The 16,459-nt window shown below is 32.0% G+C and overlaps 4 protein-coding genes across 11 annotated transcripts in view; 3 read left to right on the forward strand and 1 right to left on the reverse strand.

The window, feature by feature from the left end:
* Nucleotides 1-138: 138 nt before the first annotated feature.
* Kat60 (katanin p60) lies at nucleotides 139-6,269 on the reverse strand. 4 transcript variants are annotated; one of them, XM_076787991.1, is made up of 11 exons: nucleotides 6,241-6,269; nucleotides 5,004-5,272; nucleotides 4,777-4,912; nucleotides 4,519-4,660; nucleotides 4,345-4,435; nucleotides 3,718-3,839; nucleotides 3,467-3,646; nucleotides 2,617-2,759; nucleotides 1,932-2,044; nucleotides 1,713-1,839; nucleotides 139-1,642 (listed from the first exon to the last, which is right to left on the reverse strand). In XM_076787991.1, exons 1-11 carry the CDS (start codon nucleotides 6,252-6,254, stop codon nucleotides 1,444-1,446), a joined length of 1,536 nt encoding a protein of 511 aa, XP_076644106.1. In that variant the 5' UTR covers nucleotides 6,255-6,269; the 3' UTR covers nucleotides 139-1,443. The 4 variants fall into 4 exon arrangements, with proteins under 4 accessions (XP_076644106.1, XP_076644105.1, XP_076644108.1 ...); XM_076787990.1 differs by lacking the exon at nucleotides 6,241-6,269 and adding an exon at nucleotides 5,874-5,914; XM_076787993.1 differs by lacking the exon at nucleotides 6,241-6,269 and adding an exon at nucleotides 5,641-5,832.
* On the forward strand, nucleotides 5,922-7,035 carry LOC143354165 (peroxynitrite isomerase THAP4). The gene is made up of 3 exons (XM_076787995.1): nucleotides 5,922-6,171; nucleotides 6,266-6,651; nucleotides 6,723-7,035. The coding sequence occupies exons 2-3, from the start codon at nucleotides 6,268-6,270 to the stop codon at nucleotides 6,849-6,851; spliced, it is 513 nt and encodes a 170-aa protein (XP_076644110.1). The 5' UTR covers nucleotides 5,922-6,171; nucleotides 6,266-6,267; the 3' UTR covers nucleotides 6,852-7,035.
* A 1,029-nt stretch (nucleotides 7,036-8,064) lies between these two features.
* LOC143354163 (uncharacterized) lies at nucleotides 8,065-14,207 on the forward strand. 2 transcript variants are annotated; one of them, XM_076787988.1, is made up of 5 exons: nucleotides 8,065-8,196; nucleotides 8,332-8,532; nucleotides 8,624-8,686; nucleotides 10,732-10,894; nucleotides 11,354-14,207. In XM_076787988.1, the coding sequence occupies exons 2-5, from the start codon at nucleotides 8,462-8,464 to the stop codon at nucleotides 13,991-13,993; spliced, it is 2,937 nt and encodes a 978-aa protein (XP_076644103.1). In that variant the 5' UTR covers nucleotides 8,065-8,196; nucleotides 8,332-8,461; the 3' UTR covers nucleotides 13,994-14,207. The 2 variants fall into 2 exon arrangements, with proteins under 2 accessions (XP_076644103.1, XP_076644104.1); XM_076787989.1 differs by lacking the exons at nucleotides 8,065-8,196; nucleotides 8,332-8,532; nucleotides 8,624-8,686 and adding an exon at nucleotides 10,363-10,570.
* A 940-nt stretch (nucleotides 14,208-15,147) lies between these two features.
* Nucleotides 15,148-16,459, forward strand: part of Ampdeam (AMP deaminase) — a 33,684-nt gene continuing 32,372 nt past the window's right edge. Inside the window, exon 1 of one of the 4 annotated variants that reach the window (XM_076788000.1) lies at nucleotides 15,148-15,258. The gene's annotated coding sequence lies outside the window, so the exon portion shown is untranslated. Of the gene's footprint in view, nucleotides 15,259-15,693; nucleotides 16,174-16,459 lie in introns of those variants that run through there. The other 3 variants (XM_076787999.1, XM_076788006.1, XM_076788001.1) reach the window with 3 other exon arrangements.

Genomic DNA, 16,459 nt, shown 5'->3' on the forward strand with positions numbered 1-16,459 from the left:
GACTGTTTGTTGCTCCGAAGATTAAAAACTATAAGTGGGAAGTCATATCTAAATCGAGCTGACCGTTTGTTGCCCTGAGCTCTTTAAATGTGGAAGTGATATGAAACGCGAATGGAGGAAATAAATCTCAAAGCACGCTTATCGTTTTTAATTCATTTCTTTATTACTATTTATTATAAAATTTAAATTAAACATTACAATTAAAATTAACATTAACCATTAAAATTAAACTTTTTTTCTTATTATTAACTCTACATTAAAGTTTTGTTATAGTCACACACAATATATTACCCTCGAAAAATTAGTAATTTTAATATTTGAAGGAATATAATCATAATAAAACAAAACAAACTGTCTTATTCGTTTTAAAAAGTGTAGATAACGATTTATGATGTATTTGCAAAACATTTATATTCTACACATTATTCACACCTTACAGTAACTTCATCAACTAACTTATATTAGCATTAACATCCCTATCATCTCTTTTCGTTCTCTATGGAGGGACAGTAGTGAATGGTTAACAAAGAAAATATTAGCAAAATCGTTCATACTGCTCCCTGTAATTACGTTTTATGAACTTGGCGACTTGATCATCTGGAGCTATGCTGTGTTTCCTTTTAAAGATAACATGCACACTGATAACTTTAAATTAGATTAGAATTTCTAAGATATAGTATAAGAATAGCAAAGAATGAATACGTTACAGTGAAATTGTCACATATAATAACATTTTACACAGCTCGTTTCACATATTAATTATAAGTTTGACACAGCCTTATCGTTTCATTTGATTCGCTTGGAATTATAAATGCAATTTGAATATCAGTAGGGTTTTAAATAAAATATCTTAAAATCTTTCATCGAAGTTTACAATGTGCGGAATGTTATAATTAATTCTAAGAATATGTAATAAACAAATTGTATTCATAACAAATATAATGAAAGATGGTAGAACAAAAGATTTCATGATATAACACTTAAAGTACGTAAATACAAGATATGCCAGATATGCTAAAAATTCGCAATACTTTCATTTGAATTTAATTTGTTCTGATATAAGTAACACTAAAATACAATTTAAATATACTATTCCTAAAGAAACAATTCAGTACTGTAATCATTTGTGAAAAAAATGTTATCAAATCAACGATATTTTAAGTACACCTATTTAAAAGTTTTGTTAACAAAGCTTTAGGAAAGAATTTTTATTTGAAAAAAGTGATACGTAAAATATAAAAAATATCTTTCAAATCTGAAATCAATGCACATCAATGAAGAACGTAATTTTTAAAAGCCAATTCAGATATTAATATATGTATAAAAAGCAATTAATCGCATAACGCATATTAGTATTGATAAACAGAAGTAAACAGTTATAAACAGTTTTAATTTGAACAAAAAAATGTTACGAAGTTTTACTCTGTTTTTAATAGAATGTTATCAAGATGAGCCAAATTCACTCATCCATTTTTCATATTTTTCCAAATCCTCTTGCGAAACGCTCTTATTACATCTCTCTACAGCTTCGTCAAAATCTGAGGCAGATACAGGTAAATCTAATTCTTCTTTTGGTAATTGTCTAATTTGATCTGGCTTTAATCCTGCAATTTTCCTCCGCATTGACATCATAGACGCATCTCTACAGAGAATACATAAAATATTTTCAGTATTTCGAAATTTGAAATAAGGCATATATTAATTATAATTACCTGCAAACATTTGTAATATCTGCTCCAGAGTAACCTTCTAATTTCCTTGCTATATCTGCCAAATTTACAGAAGAATCCACCTTTACTTCACGCAGATTAATTTTCAATAAAGCTTCTCTACCTTCATCTGTGTGAAGCATATATGGACATTAAAATAAATAACACAAAATGTATACAAACTTATAACTATGTTACTTATACTTATATTATGAAACGTACGATTTGGTAGTGGTATATATATACGTTTTTCTAAACGCCTGCGTAGGGCTTCATCGATATCCCATGGAAAATTTGTAGCTGCTAATACCATTACCACTTTACTCGGGTCTTCACTGAAGAATATTAATATTCCATTAAATTATGTTATGTTAGGATACAATTGTAATCGATGCTATGCTATTATCACTTTATCGATACGTATAATATACATGTAATACGTGAGTATACAGTTATGTAATATACAAGGTCTGTCCGGATTCATCTTTCGGAATTTTCAATAGTTGCCTCGTCGTGTTTCGTTTAATGTCTTCTATGACCTTAAATCTTCGTCCTTTCAGAGGATTTTTCAATTTGGGGAACAGTCAAAAATCGCAGGAAACCACGGAGTCAGAACTTTACCAGTATTTCACCAGAAATTGCTGGATAACTTGCGATGAATGGGCAGGCGATTCTTTGCTCGACATGTTCGATCATTCTAAAATGCGGGGCTCACGATTTTGGACTGTTAAAACAATTGTGTATCTATTGTTGACTAAAGATCAGCAGGGCCTTACTGCTTATCAGAACTACTCATAAAGGTTCCCCCTAAATGATGAATACTCATTTTTTGCAATAGTACACACAGGTGCACTCCGGACAAACCTTGTATGCATACAATAAACATTCCTTACTAAGACACTGTTACCTGTTTGAGCTTATACCATCCATCTGAACTAAAAGTTCAGACTTCACCCGTCTTGAAGCCTCATGTTCAGATTCAGATCCTCTTCTAGAGCACAGAGAGTCAATTTCATCTATGAATATTGTGCTAGGTGCATAAAATCTGGCCTACATAAATACATTTATATGTACAATACATGTAAAAATTTCATAAAATTGAAGAAAGTATACAATTTTGAGCAATACAATAAAATAAGAACTAATTTTACAAATTTATACACATTTTTCTTTGTCAATCTTTATTCTGTTATTCATTTACTCTGATTTTATTAAAAAAGACGCTTAATCTTTTAGATATTGAACCAAAGAAGTTTAATAAATTCAGAATCAAATAAGCTCTTTCAATGTTGAATAAATAGATACATTTAAAAATCAACTTTTCTTCCATCTATTACAATTACACCGAGTTTAATTCTGTTTTAGTAAAAATAAATATTTTATTAGAAATTATTGTTTAAAATTTAATACTTGTATAGAAATGTATAAAAAAAATTGTATAAAAATTATTATTGCATAATTATTATTCAAACAGCATGCAACTATTACTTTATACCCAAATTTTCTATCTGTAAAAACGGAAAACGTTTACCAAATAGTAAATAAAATTATTTGTAAATTTTGAGGAAAGTTTGATTATAAATTTTTTGTTAGTAAAATACTGTGAAACGCGTGATAACGCATGGTGAAGTGATAAGACAAAAATGTTATAGAAGAATAATTTCATCTGGAAATAAGTGTAACAAATGAAAATTTCTGTGTCAAATACATGTATTTCGATGGAAATGATAATAAGTTTTACTATTAGTGATATTTACCATTTCAAAAAGGAGACGAACAAGTTTTTCTGATTCTCCCCGATACTTTGACGTTAACGTGGAAGATGATACATTAAAAAATGTTGTTCCGCATTCAGTCGCTACTGCTTTTGCAAGCATCGTTTTCCCAGTACCCGGTGGTCCAACCATAAGTACACCTTTCCAGGGACGACGAATTCCCTAAAAGTAAAATATTCATTGATATAATGATATGATATTGTACACTATATGCGTATACACATTTTACATACTTTAAAAAAGTCTGGCATCCACATGGGAAGAACAACTGCTTCTTCCAACAACCGTTTTGCTTCATGCAAATCAGCTATATCATCCCAATGAATGTTTGGATTTTTTTGAACAATATCTCTTTCTATAACATTAGATGTAAGTTACTTAAGTTGATTATTATTAATACAAATATTAACATGTTAATTACTATGCCAGCATGTACCAAAGCCACAAGAAATCCTAATCAAATTTTGATTTACTTTACAAAGATTTATTCTTACCATATAAATTAATGTTTAAATTTAGGTAATAAATTGTTTAATAGTTAGCATGCTAAAGGAACATCACTGCTTCAAATGACCGATCATGGATTGCAATGTTTTTTCAAACATTCATGAATTTTCCGAGTCACAGTTACATTACAATTATGATGTTTGAACAGTGTATTACTGCTGATGGATTTCACTTTGAACATTGGTTTTCACAAATAGTATATTCACATAAGATTCAGTTACTCTATTGTTGTTTGTTCAATTACATCTCAAAATTACTGATGACAAAATATTGATCGGCTCATCAACATAAAGAAAATGCTTACAAAAGAATATTATATAGGATGTTCCCTTTTGTATCATAATGTACTGTACCTAGTAAATCTACTAGATCCCTATCATTTCCAGATGGCTCAAATTTGCGTTCCTCTACCTCTATATCGACCTTTTCATTTTCTGACTTTTCCTGTGAAAAATATTTGTATATTACGATTATCATTGCATCATGTACATATATTTCCTCTGTGCTGAAAAAGTAAACCAACTAACTTTACTAATATCATCCTTTCTCGACACTTTTCTATCATCTCTTTTAACAGGTTTCATATCTGGTTTTTTCCCTGTAGCAACTGATTTTCGTACGCTGGTCCGATTTTGTTGTTTTGGTTGATTTTTTAGTGGTCTAATGTTCCTACAAATGGAGTTCTCTATGTTATTATCTTCCATAATGTTGTGTAGTAAATATTTGCAATGTCTAGGCTTTTCTTGAAATGTAGTATTATAAGTTAAAAAAAATATGTGGTTTACTTTTGTTCTGTAGGAGTTAACGGTGGCCATACATCTGGATCTCTTACTGGAGCTTGGCTCCAAGATGTATCAGAATTATTAAAAGTCCACAAATTTGGATCTCTTGTAGGTTCTTCGAAAGATAAACATGGTGTTCCTAAGAATTTTAATTTTTCAATTTTATTTTTACAAATGCTTTTATTGTGTTAAATATGTAAATTCATTATGAACAACGATAATAATAATACCAAGTAGTCTTTCTCCATGAGTTTCTACTTTAAAAAGTTGTAAGGTATTGGATGTAGCCTTTACTTTTTCAAATTCTTGAACAATTTGATGTTGAACAAGCTGCCACTTAGCTTTCCGTGTAGCATCAGCAATACTTGCAAGTAATCGATGGATTTGCTGCACAACACCTTGGTAATAAACTCCAGACGTGTCGTAATTTCCAGTCAATGCCATTTCACGGGCCAGTTTAGTATTTTCACATATTTCATTGATTGAAATTGCCATAATTCTAACAAAATATATATATATATATACACACAAAAATTATGTTTGTTACATACTGTAAGGGACTGATAATACAAAAACCATATGTCCATATACAAATATTTTGCAAAAATAGTACTTTTACTTTAAAACCAAAACATGTGTCACTTCAAAAGAAGTATGTGTACCATATGAAAGCACCAATATTTAACAAATCAAATATAATTGCTCAATGTACACAATAAGTTATACACTTTTTATTGATGAGATTAAATTCTTCAAACTGTTTGCAGTGTATCAGTTTTATAACCCACACTAGAAAATATGTAAAACTTTTAATTATCTAATTGATCAAATATTGTAAAATATGTAATATTACAGTAACGTACACACATATGTAAATCAAACTGTAATGTATCGAACGATGTTATAAATATTAATCATGAAATACTTTCACAAACATTGCACACATTTTGACATGCATTGTACGAACTGTTTTTGAAATAACGCAAAATACTATTCAATTTTACTGATAATTAATATTATGTAATTTAGTAAGACTGTAGGCTAGTAAAACTAATAAAATGTGTACTTATTTACAAACAGATACGTGTAGTATAAATTACTCGAATTTGCTCATTATAGTCGCCATATTGATATGTTCAGAAGACGCGGCTTTTTAAAAATTAGTATAATTCTTAGAAAGGTGTGAAGGTACTTTTATTTTTATTTATATTATATAATTATATCTCTTTAATTTTAATTTCGACGTATATATACTTATGCTGACTTTCAAAAAGAATATAAAAAAAAATACTATGACAAATAGGAAAAAAATAAAAGAAGTACAAATATCTGTAAAGAGATAAAAGTGACAAATTATAAGTTATTTTTACAATTAAAATATTCTTTACCTTCATATAGGTTAGTTGCCTGATAAACGTATTTGAATGAAATATTGTTCTACTTTTATGTATAGACATGTATAATTACCCTCTAATGAACATTTTTTTCGTAGATATGAGTCTTAAATTACCAATGCACGAAGCGCTTAAACCAATAGCTTGGTTAACGGGTAAATGGAAAACTCAAAAACCTGGTGTTGGAAAGTATCCGACAATCGAAACTTTTAAATATTGTGAAGAAATGAGTTTTCGATCAATAGGTCAGCCAATGTTGAACTATATTGCAAGGAGTTGGTATGCAGATGGCAAGAAGCCAATACATTATGAAATGGGATTTTTGAGAATAATACCTGATACAAACAAAGTGGCTCTAATAGTGTCACATAATCGTGGTATTACAACCATTGAAGAAGGCATAGTTGAAAATGAAGTTATTAAATTGCAAACCACCAGTGTACAGGTACCAACAGCAGGGGCAAGGGAGCCTAAAGTTACCAAGGTACAATTAAATATAATAAATAAGAAGTAATTCAATATTCACAATGTACAATTGAATATTAATTTTAACAGCTACACAGAGAATTTAGACTTATTGAAAATTGTTTGCAACATACATTATGTTTGGCTACTGTGACTACACCAGATCTACATGACCATTTATCAGCAACATATGTTAAGGATTGCGAAAATGTTGATTAAAAGAAATTATACCAGTACGTTTGATCTTAAATGAATAGTTTTATGTATTTTAAAATCCAAAATGCAAACAAATATAATTTTGAAGAAACATTAAATTCTTATATATTAATGTTTCAACAAGTTTCATTAACCAGTAATATGTCTATTGTAAACATTTTTATGTACTTTTTATGCAAATATAAAACATATTTTATAATGAAAATAAACAATATCTAATAGAAAAATATGAACATAATTATTTTCAAAATTATTAATAGTCACTTTAAAGCGAATTCGATTGGATCCAATAGGTAATAGTAATAATAAGTTAATCGATAATTAGTTTGATATTTAATAGAATTTCTGTCTTTTATTCCACATAATGTAAAATTGCAAAAGAACTGTGTTTAACTATATCATAAATATAAATATATAATTTTCTAATTGTTTATCCTAATGAAAATTAATTTACAAATATACATGGAAAATATATGACATCCGTGATCTATTTTATAAATATTTTCGTAATTTAGATACTACATACGTAGATATATTATGTACATGTGGACTGCAATATACATATAGGACATAAGATGAGCGATTGACACGCGAAGGACAAACTCGAGAATTACATTTTATAAAATACTTTGTCATTTTGTAAAACATCTATGGTATGATTCAATGACTAACAAATTATAGGAAGTCTATTTTTAATTTAGCTAATATAAAGTTAGTTAATTTTAAGTGAAAAATTATATTTAAAAGACCGTAGAAGTACAGTTAGTGTAAAAAGTATTCGTACACCCTTTAAACACGAATAACTTTTTCGAAATTAGACCAAACGGCTTGAGTTTTTTTTTATATGTTAGATACGAAACTTAAAAGTTACGACCTTTACGTTTTTCTTCGTAATTTCGAGTAATAGCAATTTAAAAATAATTATTTACACATTAGTTAGTAAACTAATTCTTCTAACATCTCACAAAAATTCAAGCCGTTTGGTGCACATTTTAAAAAGTTATTCGTTTTTAAACAGTGTACGAATACTTTTTATACTGACTGTATATGTATATACAGTCTAATTGTCTAATATCTAAATAACTACAGTATAATTGTATAAGCACAGAGAGTGGTTACAGTATACATGGGTTTTCATCATCATAGCAGGTACATGCAATATTAGCGTACCAGGAGGGACAACACCTGCGTGTGGATACCTGCTGATACACCCTCGGCCGTACCGTTGCGTCGAACGACGTCAAATAGAACAGTTGTTCATTGTGTCGGCACAAAGAAAGATCTTTCTTCTGCCGCTACATCAACGTTTTTTTTCTTAAATATCGTTATGTGACGTTTGTGTTTGTGTGTATGTAATTAATTTCTTTAATCATTTAAATAGGTTCTCAAGTATGACGAACACATACAATACTTCGAAACAATATTTATTTGCGAAATATCGTGCAATGTTTCTGCAAGATCTTTCTCTTTTACAACCCCATAGGTTCACTTACGAAAGCTTTGTTAGAAAGGCTCTAAATTAAATAAAGCTGTTCGCACCGTATCGAAAATCGAAACAATTGACGCACCAATTTTTTGGATCACTTCAAAATTAAGCTATATACCTACCTACCATGACATCGTTTTACGACAGTCACGATTACTATAAAAAAATGTTGGAATTGCAAGAAAAATTACGAAAAAGGTAAGTACATCGAATGGATGTGTAACGAATATTATATGGTAAGCTTATTATCATAATTATTGTACACATACGTGTTACGCGACCGTTACAGCGAAGAAGAGAGGATAAGATTAGAAGAAAGATTCAAAGTACTGTTACAAGAATCTCGTAACAGGTAAGTGTTTTTTTTTTCAAATTAAATTGCTTGTAACTTTCTTGCTTCGATTAATAATACAGGTAATAATTAGAACAGAAGCTGTTCAAGAATTCAATTTCAAATAGCAATATTGCAAATAATTCCCTAAACTTTGCAAACACAATTCGAATCTTTTACGTATTTGACAAATAGTGCTATTGATTTCATTTCTTTGCTGCGTAACAATGATATAAAAGAATTTAGTGGATTATGTATTGATTCAGAGGCAACCTACTTTTAAGGAATGTCGTCGGTAATATATATGAACATAACCATCATCTCACATTTTATTTTGGATATATTCATGCTTTGTATACTACACTCTACAAGTATGCGCTAGATAGGTATGTAGACAGTAAACAACCATCGATCGTTCGAACAGGGTAAAACTGCATAGATATTGTTACAATTCGTAGCACTGCAGTCTTCGAATAGATATTACATATTTTCTTCGTGGTAGCGTTTGAAGAAAAAACTGATTTTTCCGTGAACATAAAACTGACCGGTGAAACCGTTGGTGCTACTTATTGATTTAAACGGAACTTTTGTAAATCACTTTGCCGTGGTGTACAGATATCGGAGAAAATAAAAAACTGCCGGTCGGAACTGAACGACCTTGACAAAATAGAACATGTACTCGCGTCAGTCATAGATTTATATGTATAAACCTACACTTGTATGTTAAAAAGTTTGACTTCGATAATATAAATAGTTTCTATAAAAAAATCGCAAAAATAATTAATTTTTGTACTTGTTACACGAGAATCCCCCTGTAAGAGGCTTGTCCCATGTACAAGGGGTAAAAAATTGATCTTTTTGTGGATTTTTAAAAAATATAGAACCTTAAAAATTCCTTCCCAAAATATTATGTTCAAATTAATTGAAATGACAAAATTATGACGATTTCAGGAGTAGCGGTGTCAATATGAAACGTTTTTCTCGAAATGTGTTTTTTTCACGTGACGTAGGTAAAATCTCAAAACTATATGGCCAATTGCTCTGAAATTTTAACAAACTATTCCACGTACTACACGGTATTGCAAAAATTATGTTTTTACATTGAATTATTATATTCATTTTATCAGAAAATTACCGAAAAGGGAATAAAATTTCGGAATATGCAATTGAAGCATTCGCCATTTTGCCATTCTTCAAGATAAGTTATTTCTTTTGGTTCGGGGCGATAACGACACCCATACTGATTAAGAATCATCTTGTGTTTTTGTTTAGTCTATTCTGAGATGTTAAACATTCATTTAGTGTGGGCCATATAGAAGAAACGAAATAAAAAATTATTCTTTATGACAAAAGACTAGCTAAATCAATCACAAAAATAATTATAACGTAAGACGTATTTACCATCACTTTGAAAAAAATTCATGAAAATTGATAAGTTACTTTTGAAACCACCGGCGAGAGAATCACCTTGAATCTCCACTGAAAGTTGTATGTTATGCAAAAGGAGTTGGTTATGGCGAAATTTATTTCAGCTTTCAATGATCTGAAAAAGTCCTGCGTATTCTTCTGAGCGAAAGCCTTTATCTTTGTTACATATAATTGAAGAGCTCAAACGGCAACAAACGGTCAGCTGGATTTCGACGTGACTGTAAAAGAACAAATTTTTTCGATAGTTCGGTGCAACAAACGGTCATATCATGAGACGTTTGTGACTGTTTGTTGCCCCGAACGAGATGAAATTCTCCCAAAACTTTAATATTGTTCCTATAACTATTTGAACTTTTGAATTGAACTTGTGTAATGAACGATTAAAGTTTTGGACGCAAAGAAGGACAGCCTATGAGAAAGAAAGAGACGCGGAGAGTCGAAGCGTTCGGGAAAGATGAAAGATACACTACCGACGCGGTAGGGGGATTAATTTACACAAGTTCGGAAAAAGTTGTTAATACAACACACATTTATTAAATTTATTGTTAAAAAACCAAATTTTATTAAATATCCATTTTGGTTAGTTTGAATGAAGGATTAGTCACAGTGAGTTATTTATAAAATTATTGATGTTTCAGGCACAATACGTGTATAAATCGCCTGCGTTTTAGATATATAGAGTTTTTAGAGGAACAACGTACGACTGATGAAAGGAATCATAAACTTCTGGAAGCATTGGATAGAGTGGACAATAGTCTTGCGTTGATGACAGCAAGAACAGATAGGCTTAACAGTCTTAGAGTGAGTTTTTTTCATTTCTTGCAATTTGATTAAAAAGAAGTGGGGCCGAAGTTCCGAAAATCGGTCAAATCGGATTGAGCTCAAATTTTGTACATAGCCTTATTTTGCAGTACAAACATGTTTCCCAAAAGGATTTTTGACGGCTCGAAAAAATTTGTTTATAATATTAGAATGATTTTCTACCTTACCGACATAAGATTTTCTACCTTACCGGCACAACGCTTGGATTAGGTGCCGTTACTGAACATGTTATTACTTTACGCGGGTTGGATCAGGTAGAAAATGTTGAATCGGTTAGCTATGTGCAAAATTTGTGCTCAATCCGATTTGACCGATTTTCGGAACTTCACCCAGTCTTTCTTTTATTGTACTACGAATTGATAAATACCCTGTAGTATTAAAATCATATGATAAGTAATATACATATGCTACGACATAGAATATTTCATTATTTTTCAGAAACATTATGAAGCTTATCTTCGCCGAATTTGCACAGTTCATACAGATGGCGTCAACGATATATCTGGTCAACAGAGTGATAAGAACATGAGAACGGAGCAAAGAAATTCTTTACCCCCCGAAGCAAAAAGTACTTTGCCGCTGCAATCATCTTGGTCGAATTATCAACCAACTGACTCCAGTTTGTCTGTAGACTTGAAAACGCCTAGTCAACAAATAAACAATGATCAGAGTGTCTTACAAACGTATCCGAAACGTTTACAGCATGATTTCGAACAATTACCAACATTTCATTTATCGTCACCAGTTTTTCAACAACGCCAAACGTATGATAATAATGTACGTTTCGAGGTCCGTGACTTTCAAACCGATCCAAAGCTACAAAGTCTATATGCGAACACGAACACGCAACGACCCATGCCACATCTCTCAATGCCTTACTATATTAATGGTAATAAGCCTCTGGATATGTCGCAAATTCAAACACCAGAATCGATTTTGCAGTATCCCGTTAATCCACCACGTATGCAATCATTTCCATTGCAGCAAAGTAATAAAATACCATCCGATCATTTACCAAGAGAAATGAAAAATGGCAATTTTCAAAATGCACCGAAAAGTATGAATCGTAATATGTCCGATACACCTTCACTGAACACATCTTTAAATTTAAATGCGAACCCCTATGCAAATTACCGGAATTACTCTTTTAACAATAATGGACAGGATAAGAATTACATTACCGATGCCTTTCCAAGATATACAAGTCATGTGAATGCGCGACAATTATCAAAGGGTACGAAGCAAACACATACGGAAGAAGATGAAGATAAAGTGTCAATGACAACAGACAGCGAGTTTGATAGATATATTGATAGAATACGAAAACTTCATCATGACCTTGATAAGCAAAGTTACGAGGAAGATTGTTACCGGCAAGTTGCGAACAGTGACAGTTCTAATGCGACTGTATCAAATAATTACTCGGAAACGTCTACTAGAGATAAATTAGACGAAAGCCTTACGAACAAAGTTAAACAAGTGTTAGAGCTTGCGGAGAATCTTGTATCTAGAACGATGAACATGAACGGGACTAAATGCGTTGAACAAGCCGAACAAAAAGATCACGAATTACGCCGGACTATGCAAAGTTGCACGCCGATATCTGAAAGGAATCGTGTTGAAATTTCAGATGCGCACGAAGGACACATAACATCAATGCCGCACGCAAAAGTCAGAATTAGCAACGATATTGCGTTACACGAGCCAGAATTAGATTCGCATCAAAATATTGAAAATTCGGAAAATCAGAATTTTGCTTGCATCGACGGTGCTCAGGAGCAACGTGAACAATGTCTACCCGAATTACAGATAGAGGATTCTATCCATTCTAGCCAAAATAACAGAACTTACATCGCGGATCAATCAGAATTGGAGCAATGTTTATTTAGTGTCAGCCAAGAACTGGAACCATGGAATTTGTACAGTGTCGAGAAACAAATAAAAGAAATAGATTTGACTAACGACACTCAAGACCAAACCGTGGAAAAGGATTTAATTGTCGAGAAGCCTGCATCGGATGAGAACAAAGTAATGCAAATTGAATCACACAATGGAGGCATTCAACTCGACAAACATGAAGCACGAGATTCCGAACCTGTGCAAGAAGAAACATTAAATGACACAAACGGTATGTTACAATCGCAAAATAATGAATATTTCGAAGTAAGCGAAACAAAGGACGAAGACAATGAGATTTTTGCTTCAGAATTAAGAGCATCGAAGAAAGAAGATGCAAGTTCTTTGAATACTGAGAACAGGCTTCAAAATGTAGAATTGCCAAACACCCAAAACACGTCTTACAACGTAGAATTATCGAATACGGAGCATATATTCGAAAATGCAGAATTAGCGGATAGTAAATACATCGAACAAAAAGATTACGACGGCAACAACGATGAAAAATATAATGAAAGTAATGACCAGCTCGATATAAATGAAGATAATGAGCCAACAGATATTACATTGGATGAAGAGCGTAGTAATCAAGATTATAAAGAATCTGACCAGGCAAAAGAATATTCGAACTTAAACGAGGAATACAATTATGACCAGAATGAATCTTACGAATATGATAAAAAGGAAGAGTACGAAGGATACGCTAACCAAGAATATCCAGAAGAAACAAATGAACAGTACGAAGGGTATACGAGCGAACAATACGATCAATATATCAATAACCCTGAAAATACTTACGAAAATGATCCGAATGTACAATATCAAGAGGATACAAATCAAAAGTATTCTTCTACTTACAACAAACAATACGATTCTAATGAAGAATTTGTAGCAGATGAAAATCAACAGTATGAGTCTAAGGAGGAAGAAATTCCACAAGAACGTGAACACGAAACCAAACAAGAGGGCAGCGAAGAGTATACAGAACACCAAGAGGATTCAGAAAATCAAGGAAAAGAAGTTATTTTGGAAAAAGTTGACGAGGATCAAAGCGAGAAACTACCTTCGACAAATGAAAAGAAGAAAGGAAAGGATGTAATCAAATCTTTGTTAGACACTGATACGGATAGCACGCTCGAACAAAATATCTCAACCACAGAAAGTGACTTTGATTTTAATTGAAAATGTAGATACCTCTAAATATCTGTACGAAAATTTCTATATTATCTCTATGTACCATACATGCAAAACTAACTCTTTCAAACAATTGGAATTGTTAATTTATGAAAATAACTTTTAATGCACATTATTATGAGGCACATCTAAAAGAAACTCGTATGGATTGTAATATACTTTTATTTTAATGCAATAAAGTTATGTATGTTAAAGAAAAATTGATGGATAAGCGCGTGTGTTGAATTTCTTTATTGGTATTAAGTATTGCATGAACACTTTTACACCGCGTATCAGAAATATTTATTTTTAACGGTATTATCATTTCATGGATAAGTTTAAAGTGCATGTGCCTGGTGTGGAAATTTGAAAAATCAATAATTACTTTCTAACAAAGCATGGAAGTGTAAACAAGATACAAACGTTTTTGGTTTCATCGAAACAAAGGTTCCGACTCGACCAATGCTATCGCCACGCTCAGCAGGACCGCTCTCTGATTGGTCCGTGTTTTTCGTGAATAACTCGTTAACAAAGCCGCGGAGAACATTTTCACACAGGAAAAAATGACTCCAAATGGCCTCAGGAATCCCCCCCCCCTCTAAGTACAATATTTTTCGAACACCCTGTATAACCTGTGTAAACACGTTTTACGAACATTATTCCACGAATATTGTATATACAACAATCTAGGAAAACTAGGCCATACTAAAAATCGTTCAGCTGCAACGTTTCGGGATTCTCTAAAGTGAAAAATATAGTCAATTGTTTTTCAGTAGAAACTTTTTCAATTTTTAAACTGGGGATGACCAGTTAACTCGTAATTATTATCATACTTCTTTTCCCTTTTCCAACGACTTTTATCTGTATTTAGTGGATTTTACAAAAGCAGACAGGTGAGTGATTTTCAGTGTGAGCCACAGTATATATACGTACATACAATGCACAGTAGAGCAAATGTGTCTACATATATCTGGAGAATCAGTAATTTATGTAATAATTTTGTTACTATTTATTTTCGTGAAAACATAATGTTTAGTTGATTAAAATCAACGGAAAGGTGAAAGGACTCTCGAATAGCGGTCAGTCGCGTAGTATAGATTTTCAGAAGATCGACAGACGCGAGTCTGCGCCAGTCGTGCGATGAGGCAACGCGACGAGGCGACGCGACGAGGCGACGCGACAAGGCGACAAGCTTCTCATCGCCACCGCGCTGTTCCACCAATCGTATTCGTTGCTGTGGATCTTCCTTGTTTCCAGCAATCTTAAAATCGCAGGTGAAACATTTCATATTATTCAAGCACTCCAAGCTGATTATCATTTTCACAATGATCCTAACTTTATTGTCGTAGAAAAATGTTGAACGTTTAATTTCTTCAATTAAACATTAATAATTTTATTTGTTACGAAAATGTAATACGAATGTTCCAACAATCAGACATAAACGTTCCATATAATCCCTGTGCTTATCTCTCAATTGATAAAATGATAATTAGATACCAGGTTTTCATTTGATGATTTTATAAATAGTATGATTCTATCGTAGAATTGCGACTAATCAAGAGCTGGTTTTATTGTTGGTTTGCATATAAAAAAGAGGGTATTTGTTATTTATTCAGCATTCATTTTGACAAACGATTCGAATACGTATAACCATATTTATATAGGTGATGTAGTGACGCAGGTTCACAGGACGGTAGCTACGATCCTGCTCCGTCCGCATCGTGTCTGAAATGTGTAGTGACAGTCGGTGACTAATGGCACGCTCCAGCACATTTCAACACGCTGGAAGATTTTAATTTCGGTGTGTTCCAACAATTAGGACATCTTCGATATTCGTGTAACGAAATTCAATTTTCATTCCATTTCATTCCTAAATCGTTGACTGTCTGTTAATTAAATACATACAAGTTTACATTACATATACGTGCATCGTTCAAGTGATCACAGTGACCTTATTGTAATGCAAAAATATTCGAAAATATGAACTGATTGTGACTTCCTCCGCGAATATATGTGTTTACATGTGCATTTCTTAAACATCGAACATAGTTTTACATTGTTATTCTTTGAATTAGTGTTCGTAGCGTGGAGCAACCAGTGCTTACTACTTGTTGAAATTATTGAGCGAGTTCAACAATCGTTTAAAAAGAAGAACTACATTTTATCCGTTCTTCAGACGGAATAACAGCGTAAGTAAACTAATGTATGTTTATTTTGTTTCTGTATTCGTATCTATCATCATCATATACGTATGTATACGTACGAATGTTAATAGCACAATCGTTCTACTTTGTGCAATGAGTAATCGCGATGTAAGTACTTCAATAAGGGGAATTTTAGTTCCCACACGTGTCACATTCAGCTTCCCTGATGATAATAACAACGCTTTTTGAACGCTACATCTCATTCTTTGCATCTGTCCTGTACAAATTGAAACAGTACCGACATTGTAACATTAAAATAACATACACAATT

This window comes from Halictus rubicundus, chromosome 5 (assembly GCF_050948215.1).
Source record: "Halictus rubicundus isolate RS-2024b chromosome 5, iyHalRubi1_principal, whole genome shotgun sequence".
Classification (NCBI taxonomy): domain Eukaryota; kingdom Metazoa; phylum Arthropoda; class Insecta; order Hymenoptera; family Halictidae; genus Halictus; species Halictus rubicundus.

Bases quoted from the DNA above. Each gene is read 5' to 3' on its own strand.
- Kat60 (XM_076787990.1), bottom strand. From the start codon at position 5,899: ATGGCGACTATAATGAGCAAATTCGA. The intron at 4,913-5,003 runs GTATTATTATTA...TAAAATTCTTAG, and splicing joins TCATGGAGAAAGACTACTTG to GAACACCATGTTTATCTTTC. The intron at 4,661-4,776 runs GTAAACCACATA...CTCCATTTGTAG, and splicing joins TTAACTCCTACAGAACAAAA to GAACATTAGACCACTAAAAA.
- LOC143354165 (XM_076787995.1), top strand. From the start codon at position 6,268: ATGAGTCTTAAATTACCAATGCACGAAGCGCTTAAACCAATAGCTTGG. The intron at 6,652-6,722 runs GTACAATTAAAT...TAATTTTAACAG, and splicing joins GGGAGCCTAAAGTTACCAAG to CTACACAGAGAATTTAGACT.
- LOC143354163 (XM_076787988.1), top strand. From the start codon at position 8,462: ATGACATCGTTTTACGACAGTCACGATTACTATAAAAAAATGTTGGAA. The intron at 8,687-10,731 runs GTAAGTGTTTTT...TTGATGTTTCAG, and splicing joins TTACAAGAATCTCGTAACAG to GCACAATACGTGTATAAATC. The intron at 10,895-11,353 runs GTGAGTTTTTTT...ATTATTTTTCAG, and splicing joins ATAGGCTTAACAGTCTTAGA to AAACATTATGAAGCTTATCT.